This window comes from Ochotona curzoniae, unplaced genomic scaffold (assembly GCF_017591425.1).
Source record: "Ochotona curzoniae isolate NIBS_2020 unplaced genomic scaffold, NIBS_Ocur_1.0 contig_4792, whole genome shotgun sequence".
Taxonomy (NCBI): domain Eukaryota; kingdom Metazoa; phylum Chordata; class Mammalia; order Lagomorpha; family Ochotonidae; genus Ochotona; species Ochotona curzoniae.
In genome coordinates this window covers 5,343,078-5,366,398 of record NW_024466389.1, presented here as the reverse complement: position 1 = coordinate 5,366,398, position 23,321 = coordinate 5,343,078, and the positions used below count along the sequence as shown (strand labels likewise).

The 23,321-nt window shown below is 52.6% G+C and overlaps 2 protein-coding genes across 4 annotated transcripts in view; one reads left to right on the top strand and one right to left on the bottom strand.

Moving 5' to 3' along the window:
- Positions 1-10,503: 10,503 nt before the first annotated feature.
- Positions 10,504-13,311, top strand: LOC121161287 (PRAME family member 8-like). Its single transcript, XM_040987595.1, has 3 exons — positions 10,504-10,826; positions 11,377-11,937; positions 12,669-13,311. The coding sequence occupies exons 1-3, from the start codon at positions 10,504-10,506 to the stop codon at positions 13,243-13,245; spliced, it is 1,461 nt and encodes a 486-aa protein (XP_040843529.1). The 3' UTR covers positions 13,246-13,311.
- A 4,600-nt stretch (positions 13,312-17,911) lies between these two features.
- Positions 17,912-23,321, bottom strand: part of KIF1B (kinesin family member 1B) — a 152,513-nt gene continuing 147,103 nt past the window's right edge. For all 3 annotated transcript variants that reach the window (XM_040987888.1, XM_040987889.1, XM_040987890.1), the window contains 3 exons: positions 22,505-22,697; positions 22,245-22,363; positions 17,912-21,850 (listed from right to left, as the gene is read on the bottom strand). In XM_040987888.1, coding sequence (XP_040843822.1) covers positions 21,808-21,850; positions 22,245-22,363; positions 22,505-22,697 — 355 coding nt within the window. In that variant the 3' untranslated portion in view covers positions 17,912-21,807. The remainder of the gene's footprint in view (positions 21,851-22,244; positions 22,364-22,504; positions 22,698-23,321) is intronic.

The following is a 23,321-nucleotide window of genomic DNA, read 5'->3' as shown; positions in this document are numbered from 1 at the left end:
TAGGGCAGGTTTGGAAGAGGCAAATTCTTTTAACTTTTCTTTACTGTGGAAGAATTTTATTTCATTTTCAAAGATGAAAGAAAGCTTTGCTGGATATGTTATCCTAGGCCGACAATTTTTTTCTTTTAGAATCTGGAATATGTCACTCCATTCTCTTCTTGCCTGTAGAGTTTCCTGTGAGAGATCTCCTGTGAGCTTAATTGGCCTTCCCTTATATATCAATTGATTTTTTTTCTCGTGCACATTTAAGGATCTTTTCCTTATGTTCAATTGAAGAGAGCTTGATGATCATGTGTCTTGGTGAAGATCGCTTTTGATCAAGCCTGTTGGGATTTCTGTGTCCCTCCTGGATCTTGTTTCCCAATTCTTTCTCCAGATTAGGGAAATTTTCCTTGATTATTTCATTAAATACATTTGCAAACTCAGCTTCTCTTTCTGCACCTTCCGGGACTCCCAGCACTCTTATATTTGGCCTCTTAATAGTGTCTTTCAACTCTTGAATACTTTTTTTGGCCTGATCCAGCTCTGCTTCCAGCTTTTTGTTTGTTTCCTTCTGATAACAGGAATATATTCCAATTCTGAGATTTTTTCTTCTGCTTGCTTCATTCTATTTTGGAGACTTTCCACTGTACTTGTAATTTGCTCTACTGTGTTCTTAATTTCTGATATATCAGCCTTGATTTGCTTTACTGCTTCCTTAAATTCTTTGAACTCTTGCATGAGCTTCTCATTTTGACCAGAATCTTTAAAATGAGTCTTATGGATTCAGTGTCCCCCCATTTTCTCGATGTCTTCCTCAGTTAGCTCTGAGGTTGGTTAGGGTTTTGCTCCTTTGCAGGGGAGTTTTCAGTAATATTCATTGTGCCTTTATCTCTTCTTTTGCTCTTGATCATTGTACTTCTGGTTAGCAGAGTGTTCTTCTTGGGGCAGGTTTCTAAGCTGTGTTAACCACAGGTCCACAATGCGATTTTTCTTATTGTAGTTGGTACACAACTTTTTGCTTGCAGCCACTTGTGCCACAACCTCCAGCAAGTTCCATGCCTGGATTCTTATGTCAGAGCCAGGATTAGAGAGACACCAGGTGTCCTATATAATTAGATTGTTGGTGGTGCTGATCTTGTCGGAACCTGTTAGATGTTAGGTCTGGGTGCAACACAGACCTATTTTGACCGGTACAATGTCACAGTCGCTATTATTTTCCTGTGAGACCTCAGCAAGCTCTCGCAAGCTCAGCACATGCACAGTTCTCTGTTGTCCCCTGCAGTCCCAAAGCTATTGCCACAGTGCAGAAAATGGCGCCCGACGTGCTACCACAACAGTTCTTGACCTGCTGGCTGACAGATCCGAGGGCTACCCAAACCTGCCCTGGATGGAACCCGGTGGAGTCAGGTTTGGTCATGACAAAAACTAATGCACAATATAGAATGCCAAGGTGAGGTTTCCTGTACCGGATGTGGCCGCAGCACCCAACCAGCACGGGTGACAAGCAGGAAGCGAAGGGGATGGATCCAGCAGGGGGACTTGGGGTGCTCCCTTGCTGGACAGCTACTCCCAGTGGAGAATGTGAGCTGGGATGGGGGCAGACCAGACTAAGCAGGGCTACAACACCTGTGCGCCTCATGTGGCCTAGATCAGGGAACAGCCAGGCTGGGCTGATTGTTCCTACTGGTGCAAACAAAATTAGAGTGGGTGAGGGTTGTTTGGGCTTAGCCACAGCATCAGCTGGCAGAAGCTGTGGCAAGAGGGCTAATTCTCTCAAGTCAAACCACAGAACCACCTGGAGAGTGCATAATCCAGGAGTGGGAGAGGCCTGGGAGGGAAATAGTGGGCTCCTCCCTCTTGGGTTACCACTCCCATGGGAGGGCACAAAAACCAGGACAGGGGCTGAGATGGCTAGACAAGGAGGCACAGAAAGGATAGTGGAGCTGGTTAGATGGAACTAGGCTTTAATACCCAGACATGTATGAGAGCCAAATGGGTTGTGGGACAGACTGGACTGTTGCTACACATACTGGAAAACCAGGATAGGGGACGGGCTAGTGGGGGTTATTGTGGGTCTCTCTGACTAGGCTGCAGCTCCCACTGGTTCATGTGAGGGCTGAGTATGTGCTGGGCAGAGCCAGGCTGAACTGCAATACCCATTGGTTCCAGTGGAAGTCGGGGCTGAAAACAGACCCAGTGATCGCAACCACCACGTGATGGACTGTGCTGGGCCCTGTACTTGCTAGTACATACAAGAATCTGGTCTGGGAACACCTCAGACAAAGTTTCTTTGGGGCTCTCCCCAATTGAAATGCTGGACTCAGAACCCTAACCGAGAAAAGAGAGAAGACAGAACAAGTCAGTTAACCACCTCAGGTATATGTTGGCAGTGAAATACTGGGCAAATGGAGACTCTATGATGGACTATGTCAATCAGTGGATTCTTCAAAGACCTCATCGTGCTTGGAGTGGCATGATTGGCAGTGATTCATAACTGTTGAACTATCAAAATCACCAGAGCAAGAATCTCAGGGCCTGCCCCACATCCGGGACCTGGGGTGGGTGGGAGACTGGGTGGGGCTTCTCCCTCAGTGTCCCCCTGTCCTCAGATACATGAAAGAAACAATATGAAATAATAGTCTTACCCACTTTCCTATAGCCCTCTAACCTTTTTACCCTAATTAACTATGTAAAGTTTGTAAAAAAATAATTTAAAAATGAAAACAAACAAACCTAAAAAAACAAACAAACAAAAAACAGTGCCTAGTCCTGTGATACTGACATCTGAGCTCTACTGAGTTAGCGCATGCGCAATTTCCCACTGCTCCTCCAGCTTACCAACGCTCATGAGCCCATTGCCTGTCTGTGCAAGGCGGAGCCTAAAGGGGCACCAACAAAGGTCTGGGGCTGTCGGCCACCAGCTCCAAGGAGCATACAGACCCTGCACAATGCAAGGCTAGTACTGCTTTCTCTGAGGGCTCAGCTCAGTGCAATTAGCTGGAAACAAACCCACTCTGTACCATCACATGAAATCCACACTCGCTGTCCAGGGATACAAGATGGTGCCCGCCAGGGCGTTGCTGGAGAATTGGGGATGCTGGTTTCAGCTCTGGGACCACACAGGCACCCCAGGGAGTGAAGCTGCTGTTACCCTTTGTGCGGGATCAGTTCTGTGTGATTAACCAGAAACGAGCCCCCTCTGGGGTGTTCCATCAACTCTGTCCTCTGCTTCTCCACACAAGATGGCACACGGAGTCAATTATTTTTCTCCGCTTTTGGCTGGTCCAAAGTATGCAGTGAAATTGGCAGGTCTCAGACTGCATTCGCCTCCCGAGCTCCCCGCGGGAGCCCAGCTCCCCTCTGTCTGCCCCAAGAGCCAAGCAGAGGCCACTGCCGGATCTCTGGCTGCTGCTGGAGCCCCGATGGCTGGAGCCGGGGTTGCAGCCTGCCAGCCGCTGCTGGGTTTTCCTGTTCATTGCTGCAGTGGTACTCTGCTGCGGCTGCTGCTTCTCTGCGTCCAGGGGTCTTAACCCAGCCTACTGCCTCACCCCTGCGTTTGGCCCTGTCACCTGCGTCTTGTGCTTCACCCTGTCTACAGATTCTTCGTCACAGCAGATGGGTCAGTACCTTTGCCGCCATCTTGCCTCTCCAGAGGGGAATTCTTCCTCCCTGCCTCTCCCTCTCCCTGTATATCTGACCTTTCAATTAAAATAAATAAATTAAAAAGAAAGATAGAAACACACACACACACACACATGAATTCTGATGCTGCATTTCCCTCCAGCAGCAGTGAGCTGTCACTGGTTTAATCTAGCTGAGAGGCTGATGTTCTGATACAGGCAATGCATTCTTTGCTGCAGTGTCCACATGTGATGTGGGCGCCACTCAAGTCCCAGTACTCCACTTCCCATCCAGCTCCTGCCTGTGGCCTGAGAAGCAGTGGAGGGTGGTCCAAAGCCTTGGCCCCTGCACCTGTGTGAGAGAGCGAGAAGTGGTTCCTGGCTCTTGGCTTTGGACCAGTTCAGCTCCGGCTGTTGCCATCCTTTAGGGAGAGAGCCAGCCGATGGAAGACCACTCCATGTCTGACTCTCGGTAACTCTGGTTCTAAAGAAGTAAATCAATCTTCAACGAATGAGCAGCCCAGCAGTGCAGCTCTCCCTGCCTTGCCTCAGGGCCGCTGTGGGGTGGGGAGTCTCCATGGTCTCCTGCGGACTCCCCCACCCTCAGTCTCTGCACTCCAAGCAGCTAGAGTCTCCTGAGGCTCCCAAACTCACAACCACCACCCATAAGACCCACACACGTGTTCCCTGTGCTGGGCTAGTCCCAAAGTCCTGCTAAAGACCTTGGCCCTAGCCCCGGGTCTGCACTCTGGGCAGATCTCCTGCACAGAAGGCAAGACCTGGGCACTGCAGATGCCCCAGTCCCTCTTGGGAGCCAGCAAGCCTGCTGTGCAGCCAATATTGGACAGCAGACATTTCTAGGAATGATATGGCTGTTTCCATCAAACTGCCTAAACTCTGGAACTTCTTGGGGCTGTGAGAACAAAGACTCCCCCCAAGAATAGTCATTTCAAGTTGCATTATATCTTGAGAAAGTGGTCCATCTCGCCTCCCCCTCAGGACTAAGTCCCAGATTTAGTCAAAGGGAAGGAGTCCTTGAGTCCCACCCTGCCCTAGTCCTTTCCCTTTCCTGTCTACATGCCTGACACAATCAATCAATACAGAGTCCAGGTCCAATCAGGATTAACTGGGTGGGTCAGGAGGCCTGAAGAGTCACCCAGGGATTGGAGGCAGCGATGGGTGTGGTGGTAGGGAGGGGCCACGAGGAGATGATAAGGCCCAGTGGAAGCCCCCACCTGGGGAAAGGCTCTACTCACAGCCAAGGGTCCCAGCACCTGTTCCTGCTCCCTCCAGAGCTCAGGGTGCCCTCCCAGCTTCACCCAGAGCCAGGAAGTCACCAGCCTCCACGGGACTCCCCAGCGGCCCAGGCTCCATCTCCAGGGAGGACACAGCAGCAGAAGGTGAGAGCCATTTCTCCCTTGGCTTCCTTTGACCCTAATGCTACAGGTCTCTGTGAAACACTGTCCCAAGATGCTCCTGGATTTCAGCATGTGGTTGGGAGTGTGGGGGCTGGGAGGGCCATCTCAGAGTTGGACATCTTAGGCCTAATTATGATATGTCGCCTGAGATAGAATGTGTTCTGCTTTTCCAATTCCTTAATAATTTGTTCGTGTTTGTGAAAGGCCCAGTGAGAGAGAGAGACAGAAATCCATGTGCTGGTTCCCTCCCCACGTGGCCACAACAAGTGGGGCCGGGCCAGGCTGAAGCCTGCAGCCCAGGAATTGTGTCCCAGTCTTCTTCCCATGTGGGTACAGGGCACCTAAGCACTTGGGCCATGTTCCTCTGCTTTCCCAGGCTCACTAGCAGGGAGCTTGCTGGGAAGTGGAGCAGCTGGGACCTTCCAGCAGGTGGATCAAGGACTTGCTGGTGTTGCAGATGGGAGCCCATCCTGCTGCTGGACATCTATGGCATGCAGTTTTCAAAAAACTCTTTTGTAAAACTTTATTATAAAAATTGGGCCCGGCGGCATGGCCTAGCGGCTAAAGTCCTCGCCTTGAACCCACCAGCATCCCATATGGATGCCGGTTCTAATCCTGGCAGCTCCACTTCCCATCCAGCTCCCTGCTTGTGGCCTGGGAAAGCAGTCGAGGACGGCCCAAAGCCTTGGGATCCTGCACCCGCGTTGGATACCCAGAAGAAGTTCCTGGATCCTAGCTTCGGATTGGCACAGCATCGGCTATTGTGGTCACTTGGGGAGTGAATCATCGGATGGAAGATCTTCCTCTCTGTTTCTCCTCCTCTCTGTGTATCTGGCTTTACAATAAATACATAAATCTTTTTTTTTTAATTTCTTTATAAAAATCAGATATACTGAGAGGATGAGATTTATTTCCCAAGCTGCCGCAAAGGCTCAAGCTGTGCATATATGAAGCCAGGAACCAGGAGCCACTTCTGGATCTCCTAGTGAGTGCAGGGTCCCAAGGCTTTGAACTGCCCTGACTCTTCTCCCAGGCTGCACTTTGGGAGCACAATTGGAAGTGGGCCATTGGATTAGAACCAGTGTTCATATAGGATCAAGCACTTAGCCATTAGGCTGCTGCGCTGGGCCTTGGATTGTTAAAATGTTAAAGAGAATCTTTGGTTAAGCCATGGCGAGTGGGCACATTTGTGGGGCTGCAGTGTGTAGTAGCTGAGCACGTGTGGACAGGACGTCCTAGCCAGACAGAGAGACGAGCGTTTGTCTGCATTTGGAGCCCTTGAACTCTCTTGTGTGATTAAGTACAGAGTGGCTCACTCTGAACCTGAGGCTCCCATCATGCTGTGGGGCACTGTGACTCCTTCCCTCCTCTCACTGTTAGCACCTGCTACCCAGCCTCCTCCCTCACCCCTCCCAGCCTCTGATCATCTCTCTCCCACACCTGCACTCACCTCCCTGAAGCACCACAGCTGATTGCTGTGTCTGGCTCATTTTACTTCTCAAGTCCATGTCATAGTTGTCTCCACTGGGTTACAAATGACAAGATTTCCTTGTTTATCACCAAGTATCCCTCCCTTGATGTTTCCTCCTTCCTTTTTCTTCCTTTTCCTTTAAAGATGCATTCATGTGGAAGGCAGTTACAGGGAGGGAGGGAGAGACTTGTGTCCTTGCTGGTTTACTCCCCAAATGAGATAAGGGTGTTGCAGGTGGAATGTGCCTTGGCCATGTTTCAACTGGATTATTTGGTTGTAGTGTTGGGTCTCACAGGGTTATATAGTGGATAGGAACTCTTTGGTTGGCAAATGCTCTTCTTGTGTGTTCTCTGCACTCCACTTCCTGAACTACACGGAAGCTTCCCAGCTTTCTCTGGTCCCATTGTCCGTTGTTGCCTTTGCGCCTGGGTTGTTGTGATCTCCTCCAGGAATCAGAGCTAACCCACGCCTTGAATTCTTTCCCCAGGGTTTGGCATTTCTGGTCTTACTTTTAGGTCTTGGAACATTGAGGTATATATACATATATATTTAGGTTTTTTTACATTTGTATTTATTGGAAAGGCAGCTGTACAGAGAGGAGACACAGAAAGAATCACTCGTTGGATCTGCCTGTGTCCACAATGGCCAGAGCTGAGCCGAGCTGAAGCCAGGAGCCAGAGGATTCCTCCGGGTTGCTCACACAGGTTCAGGGTCCCAAGGTCGTGGGCCATCTTCTACTGCTTTCCCAGGCCACAAGGAAGGAGCTGGATGGGAAGGGGAGCAGCTGGGATACAAACGAGCACCCCTCTAGGATCCTGGTATTTGAAGGCAAGGATTAGGACACTAGGTTACTGTGCTGGGCCCATTACTTTGTTGTTGTTGTTATTAATTGTTTTATTTGAAAACCCCAGTAAATACCTGAACGGTTGGAATAGAATGGAATTCAAACCTCCCACGTGGGTGGCAGGGACCCAAGTAGTTGGGCTACATTCTGCAACATTACTGAATTCATTTATGTATGACTTCTTTGGCTGGAGTCTGTTAATTACTTCATTGCAACATTTTTGTGTTTCATTTGTTCCTTATGCAGTATTAGGCTAATTTAAGATCTTCCTATTTTTGACAAAACTCCTTCTGTAAATATTTGTCTATTTTTACTATAAAGTAAAATGTACAGGGCCTAGTGCAGTAGCCTAATGGCCAAGTGCTAGCCTTTCAAGTGCTGGGATCCCACGTGTGTGATGGTTTTAATCCCAGTGGCCCCATTCCCCACCAGCTCCCTGCTGTGGTCTGAGAAAGCAATGGAGGATGGCCCAAAGCCTTGGGACCCTGCAGCTTCCTGAAGACCTGGATGAAGCTCCTGGCTCCTGACTTTGGATCAGCGCAGCTCTGGTTGTTGCAGCTGCTTGGGAAACTAATCATTGGATGGAAGATCTTCCTCTCTGTCTCCTCCTGTCTGTATATGCAATTTTCCAATAAAAATAAATCTCAAGAAAAGAAAGTAGTATTTGCAAAAAGGAGGAGAGACAGGCGTTTGCACAGGTCTGCCATGCAGGTGCAGGTCCCAAGGCTTTGGGCCGTCCTCGACAGTTTTCCCAGGCCACAGGCAGGGATCAAGAGAGGAAGTGCGGTGCCCATATGGGATTCAGGTACATGCAAAGCCAGGACTTTCGCCACTAGGCCATTGTGCCAGACTGCAGACACTTTCTTTTAGACTTGCTTCTTTCTTTTTGTTGTTTTTTAAAGATTTATTTTTTATGAGATAGGCAGATATATGAGAGAGGAGAGACAGAGAGGAAGATCTTCCATCAGATGGTTCACTCACCAAGTGACTGCAACGGCTGGAGCTGAGCCAACCCGAAGCCAGGAACCAGGCGCTCTTCTGGGTCTCCCAACGGGTGCAGGGTCCCAAGGCTTTGGGCCGTGCTCTACTGCTTTCCCAGGCCTCAAGCAGGGAGCTGGATGGGAAGTAGGGCTGGCGGGATTAGAACCGGCGCCCTTAGGGGATCCCAGCATGTGCAAGGCGAGGACTTTAACCACTACACTATCGCGCTAGGCCCTAGACTTCCCTCTTAGTCTTCTGTGGAAGTGACCGCGTGAGGCACTGCCTGTGCTCTGATGGGGAGAAAAAGATAGTCCCTGGTCTTTTGGGACTGAAGAATTAGTATTGGAGCCTGGTATGGTAGCCTAGCAGCTAATGTCTTTGTCTTGCAGGTACCGGGATCCCATATAGATGACAGTTCTAATCCTGGGTGCCCTTCCTCCCATCCTGCTCCCTGCTTGTGGGCTGGGAGAGCAGTGGAGGACAGCCAAGAGCCTTGGGACCCTGCACCTGCCTGGAAGACCAGGTCGAGGCTCAGACACCTGTCATCGGGTCAGCTCTGCTTCTGCTGTTGCAGCCACTTGGGGAGTGAATCAGCGCACCGAAGATGCCCCTCTCTCTCTCTCCTCCTGTCTGTATCTCTGATTTTCCAATAAAACCATGAAAAAAGGAAGATTGATAATCAATTTGGTTTAAACATATTTAACATGCTGGTAGTGTATCAGGTCTTCCACACATCCAGGTAATGAGTGGAAAACTGTTTTTTTTTAATTTTTAAATTATTTTTGACAATCTTTGCATAGATAATTAGGCTAAAAAGACGCAAGGGCTATAGAAAAGTGGGTAAGATTATTATTTCATATTGTTTCCTTCATGTATCTGAGGTCAAGGGGGATATTGAGGGAGAAGCCCCACCCAGTCTCCCACCCACCCCAGGTCCCGGATGTGGGGCATGCCCTGAGATTCTTGCTCACGTGATTTTGATAGTTCGCCTGTTATGAATCACTGCCAAACTCCAAGCACGATGAGGTCTTTGAAAAATCCAATCACTGACATAGTCCATCATAGAGTCTCCGTTTGCACAGTATTTCACTGCCAACATATAGCTGAGGTGGTTAACTGATTTGTTCTGTCTTCTCTCTTTTCTCGGTTAGGGTTCTGAGTCCAGCACTTCGATTGGGCAGATCCCCAAAGAAACTTTGTCTGAGGTGTTCCCAGACCAGATTCTTGTATGTACTAGCAAGTACAGGGCCCAGCACATTCCATCGCTCTGATCAGGTGGTGGTTGCGATCGCTGGGTTGGTTCTGTTTTCAACCCCAACTTCTACCCGAAGGGAGCAGCCCCAGAGCCCAGGCATGCCCGGGGACTGCTCACCACGTGCATGCGGTGGCTGGAGTCAGGGATCTGAGCATAAAGACTCCGTGGCCAGAGACCATCGACAATTGTCTTTGCCTACACCCCCGGGAGTAATTTCTTACCTTATTCTTTCTGGTTTTATTTTTTATCTCGTTAAATTTTCAGTAGATTTTAAGATTTGATTTTCAAGGTAAGTACTGGAACTTGTGTGCAGGTTCAACCACTGCTTGGGAAGCCCACGTGCCTCTCAGTACCTCTGTCTGCAGGTCAGCCTCCTGCTGGGACCCCTGGAGAGAGCAGCTTAAGGCCCAAGTGCTTGGATCCTTATGGCCCGCTTGATCAGGACGGGAGTGGGTGCTGGCTCCCGGCTTTGGCCTGGCACCGCTCCAGCTGTTGTTGGCATTTGGGGAGCAGAGTAGTGCCTGGAAAGACGGTCTCTTCCTCTCTACCACTCTGCCTTTTCAAAAGTGTGTCTGAGTGGATTGGCAGTGTGGGCCACCTGGTATGGCCATTTCTGTTGCTTTCGGGCCTTGAATGAGGGTCAGCCTAGTTGCTTCCAGGGCGAGGGCATTTGCAGGCTGCCTCACTGGTCCTCTCCTTGGTGACACAGTGGTCGGTACAGATGGGCCACTGGCCCCATTACAGCCACCTCAGGGCCTGAGGAGTGTCGGAGTGTCGGGTGAGGCTGACATGTGCAGTGTGGTCAAGAGGCACAGAGGAGACTTGGGGTGACTAGGAGTCCTGCACATCCGTGGTGGCAGTTTGAGATGGGGTCCTTGACTGGGTGACTCAGGGCTTGCTTGGAGCTCTCCTGAAAGGTCTTTTCTCCCCAGATGTTTCCCCAGGGTTGTCATTCAGGACTCAGCAGGACGAGCAGCAGGTCCCCCCCTAGACTCCTGCACTTGGCACAGAAGAGCCTGCTGAGTAATGAGGCCTTGGCCATCCTGAGTCTGGACCAGCTTCCCAGAGAGATGTTCCCTGCGCTCTTTGTGGAAGTCTTCAACAGGAGGCTCCTGAACATCCTGAAGGCCATGGTGAGGGTCTGGCCCTTTGAAGTCCTGCGGCTGGGCGCTCTCATGAAGAGGAAGCAGGTGGACAACCTGAAAGCTGTGTTGGATGGGATCGACCTGATGTACGCCCAGAACTCTGACTCCAGGTAACTGACACACAGGTCCAGGCAAGAGAGATGGGCTCGGGAAGGATGGAGGACTCCAGGACGATGCAGAAGTTTCTTTGGAGAGCAAGAGAGGCAGCTGAGAGAGATCAGGTCCCCTGAGTGCCACTGGGGAAGGGCTTCCTGAGGTGACAGAGGGGACACGTTCCTGCCTCTTCCCAGGGGTACTTGAAGGCACTGGGTAGTGGGGACCAGGCAGGAGCTGTGCACAAATGGGCATGAATTCAAGATAGACATAGAGGAGAGGGGAGGCCCCTTCCCTCCCTGCTGACTCAGGGCTCTCAGCCCTCTTCCCATCCTCCCCTCCCTGAGCCTTGCCATCCTTACCAGCGGCCCAAAAGGTCTGTAGTCCCGATCCCCTCACCTCTGCAAGGACCAAGGAAGAAATAATTAAGTACACAAATGAATAAAAAAATAGACAAACAAATAAATGGGGAAAGGGGAAGAAAGCCAGCAGCAGGGTATGAGGTGTGGGCTTCCCAGCTCAGAATCCACTCTGCTCCTCGCTGAGTCTTCCCTGTTTGACCCACAGGAGAGGGAAGCTGCACGTGCTGGATTTAAGGGATGCTGGTTGGAACATCTGGAATCTGTGGGCTCAGAGCATAGATGATGAGCCCAAGGCGAGGAGGCAGCCAGTGGAGCACAAGCGGCCCAAGTCAGCCTTGAAGGTCATAGCCAACATCTACGTCCCCGAGGTCATTCAGGATCAGTTCCTCCCCCACCTGCTTCTGTGGGTGAAGGAGAGAGCCAGGCTGGTGCACCTGTGCTGTCACCAGCTCAAGATCTCGGTGAAGAGCATCCACACTTTCAGCAGAATCCTGGACGTTCTGGATCTCAGCTGCACCCAGGAGGTGCAAGTGGACTCCACCCAGCTCCTCTTCACCCTGACAGAGTTGGCTCCCTACCTGGACGGGATGAGCAGCCTTCACACACTGTGTGTCTCCCACTACGGCCGACTGAACCACGTCACCCCAGAGCACAAGGAGCTGTTCAACTCAGATTTCGCCGCCCAGCTTGCCAAGCTGCCCCACCTTCGCAACCTTCATTTGGCTTCTGTCTGCTTCCTGGAGGACAACCTGGAGCAGGTGCTCAGGTGAGAGCCAAAGGCAAGCTGGCTTGGAAGGGCAGAGTGGCCACTGACCGTGGGCCAGCCCGCAGCCATGGGCCAGTGAGTCACACGCAAGGATTCCTACTTCATCCTGAGCCTGAGGACTGAGGCAGAGGGCTCAGTGACAGGAAGCTAGCTGGTGGAGGGAGCACGTTCTGATCATCAGGGTGAGTTTGGCAATTCTTCAAGAAGTATGTCTGCAAAAGTAGGTCAGCGAAGAAGGCACCTTAAAATGTCAGCTGTCCACTCAGCACCTGTGTGGGCAGGGTGAGCCTGTGTCTGGTGCCTGGAGCCCCGGGCAGGTGTGTGAGCTGCGAGAAATGCATGCGAAAGGTGACAGGTGGTTCTGGGGTGCAGGGCTGTGAGTGGGGCCTTTTGGGAGGGCACACACAGGGCTGTTGCTGCAACTGGCCAGGATCTGAGCTTTATCCGTGTCTCCCCCTGGCCAGGCCCAGCCCAGACAAGTGGCACCCTGCTGGACAGGTGAGGAAAGCTGTCTTGAGAGGTTTTGTGAACTTGATCCAGTCACTCCAGTGGCAGTGGGAGGCCTCAGCCTGAGAGTGGTTAACTGGACGGACGGGTCTGCACTGGGCTGGAGCACACTGGGTGTTGGTGAGGGTGGGCGTGAGTGGGATCTGGGGCTTTGGGGCTTGGCCCAAACAGATGTCTCCCTCCTTGGTGTCATGCTGCAGGACTCATTCTCGGTGTCTCCCCAGGTGCCTGAGGAGCCCCCTGGAGGCCCTCTCTGTAACGGGCTGCCTGCTCTCTGAAGTGGATGTCTGCTCCCTGTCCCAGTGCCCAAGCCTGTGCGAACTCCAACACCTGTACCTGAGTGGCATCCCACTGACCCACATCAGCCCGGAGCCGCTCAGAGTCCTGCTGGAGAGAGTGGCCGCCACACTCATGACCCTGGACTTGCTGCACTGCGAGATGACAGACTCCCATCTCAACGCCATGCTGCCGGCCCTGAGCCAGTGCTACCAGCTCAGCACCTTCAATTTTTTGGGGAACGGCATCTCCATGGCCATGATGGAGGAGCTCGTGGAGCACACAGGCAGCCTCAGTGCGCTGAGAGTGGAGCAGTACCCAGCTCCCCTGGAGAGTTACCGCACCCAGGGCATCGCCCACGCGCCGAGGTTTTTCCAGCACTGTGCGGAGCTGTTGCGCAGGCTGCAAAGAAGAAGACAGCCTAAGCAAGTTTTGTTCAGCACTGTCCCCTGCTCTAATTGTTCACGATGGATGGTGTTCGGCCTAAAGCTCCGTAAGTGGTGTGAGTGCTACTTGCAGGACTAATTGTGTACACAAGCCAGATCTTCCTTCCGGACACTTGCAGCGAGGAGCTGGGATGGGGGTGGGCAGGACGGGCTGAGACTCTAGCTGCAGCATGCAGGGGCAGAGCAGCCTGGGAAGAGGGACTTGCCAGGCCCAGGGTTGGTGTGAGTGAGGAGGGTTGCTGGGACAGTTGGCATGGGATGATCTGGTCAGAGCCCAGGTTGTTCTTGTGTTTTCATGTGGAGTAGGCTAAGTGTGGCATTCCATGTTCTGTTCTCAACATTGCATTGCCCTCATGGCAACAAATAAAACATGTTAATGCCAGTCTGATGTTGTACATCTGATCAACCTCCAGGATGCTCCCCGCTGGTTTTCCAGTGGAAACTTCAATATTCTTGAGGGATACAACATGCCCGGATATCCCTGGCTTCGCTGCAGTGCCAATGCAGAGGGAGTGAGCCCATGCCAGGACACCCTGAGGTCCATGAACACAGCTGATACCTCAGGGCTGGCCTCCCTTTGACCAGATCAAACAAAGCAGGCCCCACTCAGCCTCAGACCCAGGCCACCTGGGTGCAGCTGCACTGCTCCAAAGGAAACACTGGCCCCTGTGTGACAAGGAGGGTCTGTGAGGAGCAGAGGCCGCACCAGGTGCCCACCCTGCACTGCTCCTCCTTGCCTTGGGACTGCCAGGCATCAGTCCCCTGGGCAGCTCAGGAATGCAGCCAGCCCTGGTTCTGGCTCCTTGTTCCACAAAAATATTTGTAACAGTTTTTAGACAATTATTAATTTGTTTCAATGACAGACTTAGGGAAACAGAAATACTGAGAGACAGATGTTCCTTTTGCTGGTTCACTCCCTAAGCAGGTATTGTGGGCCTAAGCCGGGCCAAATCTAGAGACCAAGAGCTCCTGCTGGGTCTTCCATGTGCGTGCAGGGGCCCAAGCAGTCGAGCCTCCTTGCACTGCTTTCCCACACATCTTAGCAGGCATCTGAAGAGAAAAAACTCGGTGTTGAATCAGTACCCATTTGGGCTGCTGGCATTGGAGGAGAGAGCTAAAGGTCTACCTGCTGATTGATTCCTCAATGGCCTCAAAGGCCAGGCCTGTGCCAAGCCGAAGCCAGGAGCCAGAGCCTAGCTTGCTATGCCACAATACAATAGTCTCCCCCAGTAGATTTTAATTGCTCAAACTCTGTCTTCAAGTTGTGGCTTGACCCTGAGATTCACTTGTCTTATATGTCTTAGCTCAGAGTACGAAGAAGAAATTCAGAATATAGAACATTCAAGTTAAGGAGAGAACCCACGTGTGTGTGAATTTCAGAGCATCAAACCTACATACAGGGTTAGGTACGGCAGACTAGAGAAGTCCTCACTTTGCAAGTACCAGGACCCATATGGGTATTGGATTGAGTCCCGCTGGCCTTGCTTCCCATTCAGCTCTCTGCTTGTGGCCCGGGGAGTTCAGTTGAGTACAGCCCAAAGCTCGGGATCCTTCACCTGATTGGGAGACCTGGAAGAAACTCCTGGCTCCCAGCTTCACGTAGGCTCAGCTCCGGCTATCATGGAGTGAATCATCAGATGGATATTCTTTCTCTCTGCCTCTCCTCTTCCTTGTATAGCTGACTTTTCAATAATCTAAATCTTTAAAAAACAAAAGAAAGAAAAGAAAAGCCAGGCCTGGCGCCATGTCCTAGTGGCTAAAATTCTGGCCTGAAATGTGCCAGGATCCCACATGGGCCCTGGTCCTAACCCCAGCAGCCCCGCTTTCCATTCAGCTCCCTGCTTGTCTGGGAGTTCCGTCGATGATGACCCAAAGCCTTGGGACCCTGCACCTGATTGGAAGACCTGGAAGAAGCTCTTGGCTCCTGGTTTCACCTGGGCTCAGCTCCGGCTATCGCGGAATGAATCATTAGATGGAAATTCTTTCTCTGCTTCTCCTCCTCTCTGTATATCCGACTCTATATGTATTCCGACTCAGCCATCAGAATCTGTCTCCACCTTCCTGTCAGTTTCAGAATCCATCTGCAATGCCCTGTTCCTGCTTTGCCTTCATGTGGAAGAGGCTCCAGGCTCCTGGCTTTAGATTGGCTCAGCTCCAGATTTTTCAGCCACATGGGGAGTGAATCAATGGATGGAAGATCTTCCTCTCTGTCTCTCTTCCTCTCTGTATATCTCAGTTCCCAATAAAAATAAATAAATCTTAAAATCAAACAAACAAACAAAAAACCCCCACTCCTTCAGTGTCAATGTCACGGCCCACTGTTGCCAACATTACATACGAACATAGGTTCAAGTCCTGGCTGTTCTACTTCCACTCCAGCTCCCTGCGATGTGCCGTGGAAGCAGCAGAGGATGGCTCAAGTGCTTGGGAGACCTGGACTTCCTGTCTTCTGGTGCAGCTTGGCCCAGCGGCAGTCACGGCAGCCATCTGGGGAGTGAGCCAGCAGATGGAACGTCTTTCTGTGACTCTGCCTTGCAAATAAACAGATGACATTCACACAAATCAATCAATCCCTTTCATTGACTCCCATCCCTTCCAGGTGCCTCGTTTTTTCCCCTCACAATAAAATCTCTGAGAGAACTCTCTGTCCTCTTTCTCCCACTTCTTTGGCCTCATGCCCACAGGCTTTCTTTGGCAGCACCCACCAACATGCTCAGTTTGCCGCCAGCTGCCTTGCTAGGGCAGGGCTGCTCCTGAGAGCTTGGAGGTGCCCGAGGCCAGGAGGGCACAAGCCTTTCCTCCTCCCCCTCAGAGCCTTCAGGGCTCACTGCACCAGCTGCTCCTCTGTATTCAGTCCAGCTCTGGCCGCCATGGGCACTGACGCAGTGACTCAGCACGAACGAGCTGGCTGTGAAACAAAAGAATTTTGTGCAAGTAGTACCCCATGAGAGATCGGTACTAGAAAATCTGTTTCCTGCATATGTGGGCCACATCTTTCTGGAGCGCTTTGATTGGTGATACAGCAAATTATTTGGGTCTCCCATTCTGCCTTAATCTTCATTTTGTGATGGGTTCTGAGAGCCTGGTGCAGTAGCATAGCAGCCTAATCCTCCACCTGTTGCACCAGCATCCCATATGGGCACTGTTTATGTCCCAGCTGCTCCACTTCCCATCTAGCATCCTGCTTGCGGCCTGGGGAAGCTGGCTGTAGAGCCTGGCCTGGAGTGTTGTTCAACCTGCCCTTCTTCTCATCCTTTGAAGAGGCACTCGAGGTCCTCTGATGGCTCAGATGAGCTGGCTGTCTTATCTTTAGTGTGTATCTAGGTACGTTCTCTATTGCACAGGTGTCAGAAACTGAGGTGGCCCAGCCCTGCAACCTGCACTCCAGGGTTGGACCACATGTCTGAGATTTCCTCCGAGGTCAGGGATCAAGCATGAAGGTTCTGTTGGGGAGTGCCCTAAAAGCCTTCCCTGGGAGGTTCCCAGACCTGGCTCTCGTGTGCACTAGCTGGTGTAGGGTGGGGTTTGGCCCGTTTCCTTCACCAGCCACTTACTGTTGAGAGCAACTGGGTGGCCAGTCCTGTTCCCCACACCAACTTTCAGAACTGGTGGGTGCTGCACCCACATTCATCCCAGCCTACCCCCTGTCCAGCTCAAGCACACACAGGAGAGTGCTGTGGTCCCGCTGGGGTAACCCTGAAGAACCACCAGACCTGCCCCCAACCCTGGTTTCTGTACATGCTAGTGGCTGCTGCATTCCAGCCCACTGTGGCTCACTCCCAGCCTTGGGTCTCGTAAGCACTAATAAAATGTTCAGTTCAGCAGGGGCCTCCCCAAAGTTCCCCTACTAAGGCTGCCCTCAGCTCTGATCTCCATCCTTGCTGGCAGGTATTGCTGCCCAACTTAGCATGGCCCACCTGCAGTCCTGGCACTTACTGGCAGGTGGTGTGACCTGGTCTGGACTGGCCTGACCCCAGTCCTAACTTTTGCCAGCAGGTGCTGCAGCCTAGCCTAGTCCAGTCCACCTCTAGCTCCAGCTGTGTGTACTGGTGGCTGCTACAGCCTAGTAGGGGCAACCTAAAGAACCCCTACCAGGGCCACCTCCATGCCTGTTTCTCACAGGTACTGGCGGGTTTGGCAACTCAGGCCAGCGTGGCCCATCCCCAATCCTATGAAACCATAGGTGTTGGTGGGTGCTGCAGCTAGCCCATTCTGGCCGCAGCTTTCATGCATATGCTGGAAGGCACAGTAGTCCAGTTGGAATGACCCCAGACCTACCGTGGGTGCTGCAGCCTAGCTTGGCCTGGTCTGCTCCCAGCCCTGGCTTCTGTGCACACTCCAGGGAGGTCCTCTAATATCCCCCCTCTCATCTTTTCCCAACTGCCCACTGGTACAGTAGCCTAGTCTGTGGAAGCACCCAGAAATCACCCTATACATGTCAAATAAGCCCTCAGTGGCACCCATCCTGATCTGTCCTCAGAACCCTCCCCGCCGTGTGGCATGATGGGGCTCCTGGTTGGGGTGGTGTGGTGGGCACCCAGCCACCGGCTAGGTGGGATGGGAAAACTTGCAAAGAAACAGCATCCCAGCAGCTTTGAGCGTGCGCAAAACTGTTCTGAGTACAGAAAGGAGCGTGTAGGTCAGGCGCCACGGCTTCTGAAAAGAAAACATTACCTCTGCAACATGAGAAACATTCTGCACGACTCACTTGCCCAGGGCGCAGGAACAAACACACGAGAAGTGTCTGCAGACGCACTCTTTTCACCTTTATTACTGTTTCCTCATTCACTAACAGTTCTGTGGTGCAAGGTTACCGTACACAGATGATGTCTGCACTGCACAGCTAAGGCTACGCAGCCGGACCCAGGTTAGTACAAATACGAGAACTGTATTTACAATCTGTATACTCAAGCTCCCAACATCAGATCGTATTTACAAAATAAAACATGAAAATGAAAATCCCCAACCAATCATGTACATTGTTGCTAATGTGCTCAGCTCCATGGGGGAGATGGGTCGCGAAGTCCTTGGTTCAGAAGGCCACTTACGCTTCACGGGCTCGCGGGAGGGCACGCGGACGGGACGAGAGACTTGCATCTCGACAAGGACTTCAGAGCCATGGAGTCTAGGACGATGCCTGACACAGGAGGAGGCTGGTGGAGCCCTCAGGTGAGCTGATGCGACAATACGTGGCATGGAGACAACAAATGAACTCGAAGACATGAGTGACAGCACACAGCGGCCAGGGCCCGACAGGAGACTGCCCTCAGCTCGGACGTCCTGTCTGTGGGTTTGTAACATGAACTTTCAATCAGCTCTAATTTCTTCCTCTGCATGACTGATGGCTTTTCTAAGGTTTTCAGCTCCAATTCTAATTTCATAAATGGTCTTTTGAACAGCAGCAGCAACCCATCTCTCAGCGGATACATTCGTTTTCCCAGGCAGACACAGAGAATGTATGCGTGCCCCCCTTGGGCGGCTGTGGCCCCCACACCCAGGTGAGTCCTTCTGCCGCAGCGAGGGGGCTGGGGGAGCAAGGGCATGCAGGGGGACAGGTGCAGTGCAGCGCCTCTGCACACACTCCCCAGGCCCTCTGCACACACTTCCCAGGCCCTCTGAGAGCAGTACACAGTTAGTCTGTTCTTAGTAAGGAGCAGGTTAACATCACAGCTTAAAAAGGAAATCCAGGGGGTATGAAACACTCAAGTCAGAACATAGGCAAGCGCAACCCCGTCCGGGGAAGCCCGGGAGAACGCAACCTGGGGGCAGAGGAGCCGAGCATGTGCTGCCAAAGCCACACCCACACACGTGTGCTCCCTTGCACACACATGGACTCCCACACACGTGCACTCCCCCTGCACACATGCCCCTTGCACACTTGAGTGGCTCTGGAAGACTGCCAGGAGCAGTCCTCTTGCTATCAGAAAAGCTCGCATTTCCTTCTTCCTCTTAAGCAAGCAAGGAACCTTCAGGAATCTGAGTGGCTCTACAGTCCTGGCTGCTGTGGAACTCTACCCAACGACACTCGTTTTCCAGTTGGGGTAGCTTGGCTTCCCTGGCCTGTGCCTCACTGAGCAGTGGGCTGGGTTGCAGGGCCCACTGGCCTGCAGAGGCGCCCTGCCTGCTCCTGGGTGCAGGGCTGGCTGGCCCGCAGAGGCCTGAGAGCTGGCTGACTCCCAGGCAGCTGCAGAGGCAGGGCAGGTGGCACTCCGAGGCGGATTTGGTGAGGCTGTTTTACTCTGGTGGAAGAAAAGCAAGTGAGCGTTGGGAGGAGAAGGAGATTTTTTTATTAGCATTTATTTTTCTTTAATTCATATCACTCATGCACTTCATTGCCTTATTAAAGGAGTGCTTTCAGAAAAGTTAAATTTAAAAATAATCAAAATTAATGTAATAGAAGTAAAAATCACCTTAAAAGGTGGTTTTTGTGACGGTCGGACCTCTTTGCTTTTTCATCACTGTGGCTGCAGCCACAGCCTCCTCAGAGTTTTCTCAGCCACTGTCCCACAGTGCCACTTCAGCACCTGTGTCAGCTCCATGTTGGAAATGTGTCCCTAGAAAATGCGGGCACATGGAGTGGTCTGTGTCTGGTAGCCACGCCTCTCCTTGTGTGGGGGTGCAGACCTGCCTGGGTGTCCCTGCAGGACACGACGCTCCCCACTCGGGCACGTTATGTGCAGCCAATGCAGTGTGGCATGTTTGAGTGTCTCACTCTTCCAAAGCAAAGACGTTCGTGCCAGTGTGGAGTCAGAAGACATGCCAGCGGCACTGCAGGGTGCCACAGCCCCTCGTACCCCCTCTGCCTCCCACCTCCCCACATGGGTCCTAAGAACAGCATCGTGACTCACTTGCAAAGTAACCCTCTGAAGGGAGATCTGATTCCAGGCCAGCAGTGCCTTGTGGCACAGACAGGCCGGCTGGACGTGTGTGGTCTGCAGAGGGCATACTGTAACCATGACACGGGAGGAAACCCCTAGCTACGTTAAACACGCATGTGTGCTTAGAAAGCAATGCACTAACTCTTCGGGACTCATGGTAGGGGAGCAGACAACAGTGTCCACAGATCCAGCCCAAGCCACTGCTGACCTCTGGTGAGGGTGTGCAAGTCACCAGCATCGGGACGCTGCGCTTCGGCACCTGCTGCCTCCTCCCGGCGCAGTGAACACCAGAAAGCAGCTGCAGCCTGGACTTCTGAAAGAAGCCACCTCATGGGCTGGACACGAGGGCAGAGCCCTGGGCAGCGCAGGGCAGAACACCCCCAGCCGCCATGCTCCAAGCCATCTTGGTGCCTTCCATGTCAGGGGTGGGGCAAGCAGATCCCTTCTGGAGGCCAGGGCGATGGTCAAACTGGGGAACTGGGGAAGTCAGGATGGCATAAAACCACTCCGGATAGCTGGTACCCTGGCAGCCCCGTTCTTCCTGTACCCATCCTGGAAAATTCACTGACGGCAAAGCAAAAGGCATCTCAGCGGAGAGCTTCCTCCTCTCTCCTGGGGTAATGGCTCTGCACTAGATGGAGCGGCAGGAGAGAGGAGGAGTTCCAGGCAGGGGACGGTGCCAGCCCCAGGGACGTGTGTTTGCTTTTGCCTGGAGTGGGGGCAGGGTGGGGGCAGAGGGAGCCTGCTTCTTGAGTTGGGGTTGGCAAGCGGCCTGGCAGTTGACCACGGGTTTGGAGGCAGGCTTCCCAGCGGACACTCGGAGGGCAGTGACACCATCTCAGAGGTGCCACCCAGCAATCAGTTCTAAGATCGGCCAGAGACATCACGCCAGGAACCCTTGGCAGACTCGTGTGACACTGTGTTAACTAACCTATGGCACCGCTGCCAGCGGCCAGGCAGAACAGGATGCTGTTGAAGAGCAGGGCAGCGCTCAGGGACCCCGTGGGAGGGGCCCCAGGCTCCCGCTGCCCACTACCCACTGCCCTCGTGACCACTGCTTTGTCTGTGGCCTCTCAAGTCCTCTTTCTTGCACCAGGAGTGCAGCAGCCAGCAGCCCGGGCCATGCAGGTCTCTTCCCTTACACTGAGGAACATTCCATGACTCTGCTCTAAGAAGTTCAATTTTGACTGGCAGAATACAACTGTTGCCTTTCCAAGCTCACGGCAGCCTTTTCTCTGAACAGAGGTGCAGGAAGTGGCCATGGCAAAGAGATGGGGGAGGGGAGGAGGAGGTTTTGTTCTCTCAGGTTCTTACAAAGCCGGACGTGTCTCTAAGCCACCCAAGAACCATGACAGTGACGTCACAAACAGAGGAAAGAACCACGAGCGAGTTGTTGCCTTGAAACACAAAGGTCTCCAAAGCCAGCAGGACAGACATCGGAGTGGTGCTGAGGGAGGCCCATCGTACAAGAGGAAGCCAAAAGACACCAACAATCACGGGGAAAGCCGGCAGCCCCTCGGGGGTCCCGTGCGTGCTGTGTGTCTGTGTGTAAATCTTGTTCCTTTTGTTGGGCCACATGCTACTAACACGAGTCTCAGCACTGAAGAACACAGGGCAGTGGCCACGCACACACGAGCTGGCACCAGTGGGGGGTGAGGGGGCAGCAGTGAAGCCACAGGTGACACGGGAGAACCCAGCAAGAGTCACAGAGAGAGGTAACACTTCCTTTATCACCCAAGGCGAGTGAGGGCTCCCGCAGTCGCTCAGTACTTCAGCTGGCTTGGGCATCTGCGGGACAGCTTAGACCTGGGGCGACAGACGAGGGGCAGAGTTAGAACGTGGGATCGGGGGCTCCTTCCCTCACAGCCCTTTTCTTGGTAGCTCCTCCGACTTGGCACAGCAGGCCCAGGTCTCCAGGGCCTCTGGAAACGCCGGCACCACAGGCCCCTCTGAGGACCTGAGGCTGAAGCACAGGGAACTCATACCTTCCCTCTACTCAGGCCTCCGAGCCCCTCGCAGGCCTGTGCAAGAGGAACAAGAGGGGGTTCACCCCTGCAATGCAGCCAAGTCTCCCCTGTAGCTGGGGACACAGCTGCTCTCCTCCCCGCCCTTTCAAACCCTTTACAACACTGTCCTTCCTCTTGGCGTGGGCAGCCCCGAGGCCAAAGACTAGCCGAGAAAGCAGAGGACAACTTCCCACCTTATTGTGCCAGCAAGAAGTGGGTTAAAGGCGTAGAGCCAGTCGTTCATGTCCTTGTCGCTGAGTGCCTGCAGAAGGACCCCGCGGTGTTTCGTGCACACGACAAAGGTGTTGGGTGTCTGGAAGGAACACAGACAGAAGTTACTGCAGGGACCACCCGGCCATGTCCACAGGACACACAGCACTGCGTAAAGGAGCCATTCCACAGCAGAAGGAATGGTGTGGGTGGCAATGGAAAACCAAGGCTGGGAAAGGCTGACCTTCACCATGGCCTGCTGGTCCTCGCTGTACTCCACCTGTGCCGTGGACAGGTTAATGATCCCACGCTCCACCGGGTCCTTATCACTGTTATAGATGAAGACATAAGGGCGACGGACCACGACAAAGTGTTTAGCCCAGTTGCTGGATAGCGGCTCCTTGAAATGCAGGTATCCTTTCTTTGAGACCACAGAGCTAAAAAAGACAGCCCCAAAGAAGCTTTACACAAAAAGGCAATCATGTGCTGAGAAGCAAGAAAAAATCTCTCCCACATCAAGGCTCCAAGGTTCCACCAAGCAGGCGAACGACCATGGCAACAGTCTCATTTGTGAAGCTGAGAGCCCTTAGTGCCACAAGCTGCTATCCCAGGACAGAGAAGCACGAGGGAGGGGCACAGCTGAGCGCTCGCTCAGGCCAGCTCTCTCCTCAGATTCAACACATGTTAGATGGAGGCAAGCGTGGTGGCATGGCACCCCATCTTGGAGCGCCAGTTCAAGTGCTAGCTACTGCCCTTCCAATTTGAGTATGTGTGCTGCTAAAGTAGCACTTCTGCTTCCAACACAGCTTCCTGGCCATGCGCCTGTGAGGCAGTGGAGGGCAGCACACTCCTGTGGGCATCCTGCATGGAGCTCCTGGCTTCCGGCTTCACCCTGGCCCAGTCCTGGCTGTCACAGGCATTTGCAAAGTGAATCAGCAGATGGAGGATCCCTCTTCCCCCTCCCTCCTTCCTTCTCCCTGTTTCTGTGCCTTTTAAATAAACGATGACTGCTGAAAAAATAAACCCAAAATATTGCATTTTTTAAGGTGTGCTAGACTGCA